This window comes from Prunus persica, chromosome G8 (genome assembly GCF_000346465.2).
Source record: "Prunus persica cultivar Lovell chromosome G8, Prunus_persica_NCBIv2, whole genome shotgun sequence".
Taxonomy (NCBI): domain Eukaryota; kingdom Viridiplantae; phylum Streptophyta; class Magnoliopsida; order Rosales; family Rosaceae; genus Prunus; species Prunus persica.
Window position 1 is genome coordinate 9,922,275 of NC_034016.1, and position 2,449 is coordinate 9,924,723.

At 36.1% G+C, this 2,449-nt stretch overlaps 1 protein-coding gene across 2 annotated transcripts; it reads left to right on the forward strand.

Annotated features, from left to right (window-relative positions):
• On the forward strand, positions 1-2,449 carry LOC18767025 (monothiol glutaredoxin-S15, mitochondrial). Of its 2 annotated transcripts, none has more exons than XM_007201191.2 (7): positions 1-187; positions 352-424; positions 989-1,123; positions 1,236-1,335; positions 1,703-1,769; positions 2,074-2,152; positions 2,241-2,449. In XM_007201191.2, the coding sequence occupies exons 2-7, from the start codon at positions 353-355 to the stop codon at positions 2,298-2,300; spliced, it is 513 nt and encodes a 170-aa protein (XP_007201253.1). In that variant the 5' UTR covers positions 1-187; position 352; the 3' UTR covers positions 2,301-2,449. The 2 variants fall into 2 exon arrangements, with proteins under 2 accessions (XP_007201253.1, XP_007201252.1); XM_007201190.2 differs by having other exon boundaries at positions 78-265.

Consider the following 2,449-nt stretch of genomic DNA (forward strand, 5'->3'; position numbering starts at 1 on the left):
TAACCCATTTTCAAATTTCTCATTTGGTTGTAAAAGGAATTAAGTGCAAATTGAGCAAAATTTAGAGAAACGCACCGTCTTAACCGACTTTCATCTCTCGTTGTGACATCTAAACTTGTTGTGAGCGTGCGTTTCAGTTCTCTCTTCGAAGCCCTAATCTGTTGCTCCTTCCACCTCTCCTCTTCAGGTAAACTCGTCACAGTCTCCAACTTTCCTTTCGTTTCCTTTGGTCTCTGAGCAAGCAAACATCGCTTGAGTTGTCCATGTATGTTAACTTTGTTGAAGAAAATTTAATTACACTGTAAAAAGCCTTGTACCTATGCAACTGATAGGCATTTTCGTGGTTAACAGCATGTCGAGGCCGCTCTCAAAGTTGCTCTTCAAGGGAATTTCAGGCTTCCCGGCTGCCTGTTCTAGTAAAATTGTAAGATTCGACATATGGGTTTGTTTTGCTTCAGTTCTAATTTCAGCTGAAATGGGAAATCGGATTGTGGGCTTGTTTCAGTGCAGAATTGATTTGATTGTGTATGCGTACTTTGTATCTTTGCATGTAACTGGATCAAGTGATAGCATGTGTGCGTGTATATTTGTATTGAATTCATCAATTCCATGTCTACAGTTTTAGCTTTGTTTGAATGTTCGTACTTCATACTCGCCAAGGATAGCAGTTAAATTCTTTTAATTGGTAATAGGTATTTGGATCCTTTTAACAAAATGGATTGAGATACTCGACCTCTGTGCGTAATTATCCCAACACACATGACGATTGTAGACTTGTGTCAGTGCAGAATTGATTTGATTGTGTATGCATATTCTGTGTTTTTGCATAAATAACTGGGTCAAGTGATAGCATGTGTGTGTGCTTGTGCGTTTATTAGTATTGAATTCATGAATTCCATGTCTTCAGTGTTCGCTTGCTTTGTTCAAATGTTTATACTTCGTACTCCCCAAGGATAGCAGTTAAATGTTTTCTTTTAATTGGTAGTAGGTATCTGGATCCTTTTATCAAAATGGAATGAGATACTCAACCTCTGTGCCTAATGACTCCGACACACATGACGATTTTAAACCCGCTAATAAGTTCGACGGTTCTGGCCTTAGTTTGAAGGAACTTGTTGAACAGGTAAATATATGCCAAACGAATCTTCTTGATATGAGCTCCTTGTTTCCCTTTGTCATCCAGACAAAAGTTCACTTTTCCTTAAGTTAATAGTTCTGGTCTGTTTCTGGTGTAGGATGTGAAGGACAACCCTGTAATGCTTTATATGAAAGGAGTGCCTGAGGTTCCCCAATGTGGATTCAGCTCACTTGCAGTAAGGGTGTTAAAACAATATGGTAAGTCTTGAAATGCTCAGTTTGTATTCTAACTATTTTTCATCCCTTGGTTTAGTTCACCAAAGTCAAATTTATGAAATAAGAACAAAGGATAACTAAACTAAACCGTAGTGATGTTCATGGTCTTCAGATTGTTCATATTTGTCATCACAGTGGAGAGGCCTTTAGCTAAAGATAGACATCTAAATGGCTTGACAGTTTTGAACATATATACACAAGCTGATATGATGATTGTTGCAAAAATAAGTCGGTTTCTTCTAAAAGAAACCGAAAGATATTCAGAATTTTTATCCCCTTTGAAGAAATTGGTCATATGTTCCTTGCATTGTTGCTAATGATATTATTATGGTAATCTTTATCCATACAGCTGTTCCTTTGAGTGCTAGGAATATTTTGGAAGATCCTGAGCTCAAAACTGCTGTTAAAGCTTTTAGGTAAGGGTCCATTCTATGAATTTTTTGTTTTTAGCTTTCAGTTTTGTTTTTTTAGTTACAGATGAAGAGGAAAGATAAGAATTAAATGTGGAGGTAGACAAGAAATGAGAGAAGTGAGGGAGACATGAAAGAAAATTTATAAAACTAAAAGTTAAAAAGACAAAAACTGTTTCTAGTTTCTCTTCTCACTTTGCTCTCCTTTTCCCTGCACTATCTTTATTTAAAATAAAAAACAAACCCATTATGAAACGGGTTCGAAGTTCATTCATTTCATCATTTTCCTGCTTGTTTTTGTCCTATGCAGCCACTGGCCAACATTTCCACAGATATTCATCAAGGGGGAGTTCATTGGAGGGTCAGACATAATTCTCAATATGCACCAGGTTAGTGCTTATAAAATTAGTACTTTATTATTATTTTTTTAAATTTAAAGCTTTGCATTGCTCTGATACTATGATCTATCCTATGTAGTCTGGTGAGCTCAAGGAAAAGCTCAAGGATATCGCGGTCAATCAAGAGAAGTCTGCATAAGAAAAATTATGAGAGGGTAGGTTAAATGTTATCTGTGTAATCTTTTGTTGATAAAAGATGACTAGATATGTGGTTATCCTTGTTTCCTTCAAAGTTGATAAACCTAATTTGCAATAAATGTCAGCTTAATATTCTCTTTTCATCTTCAA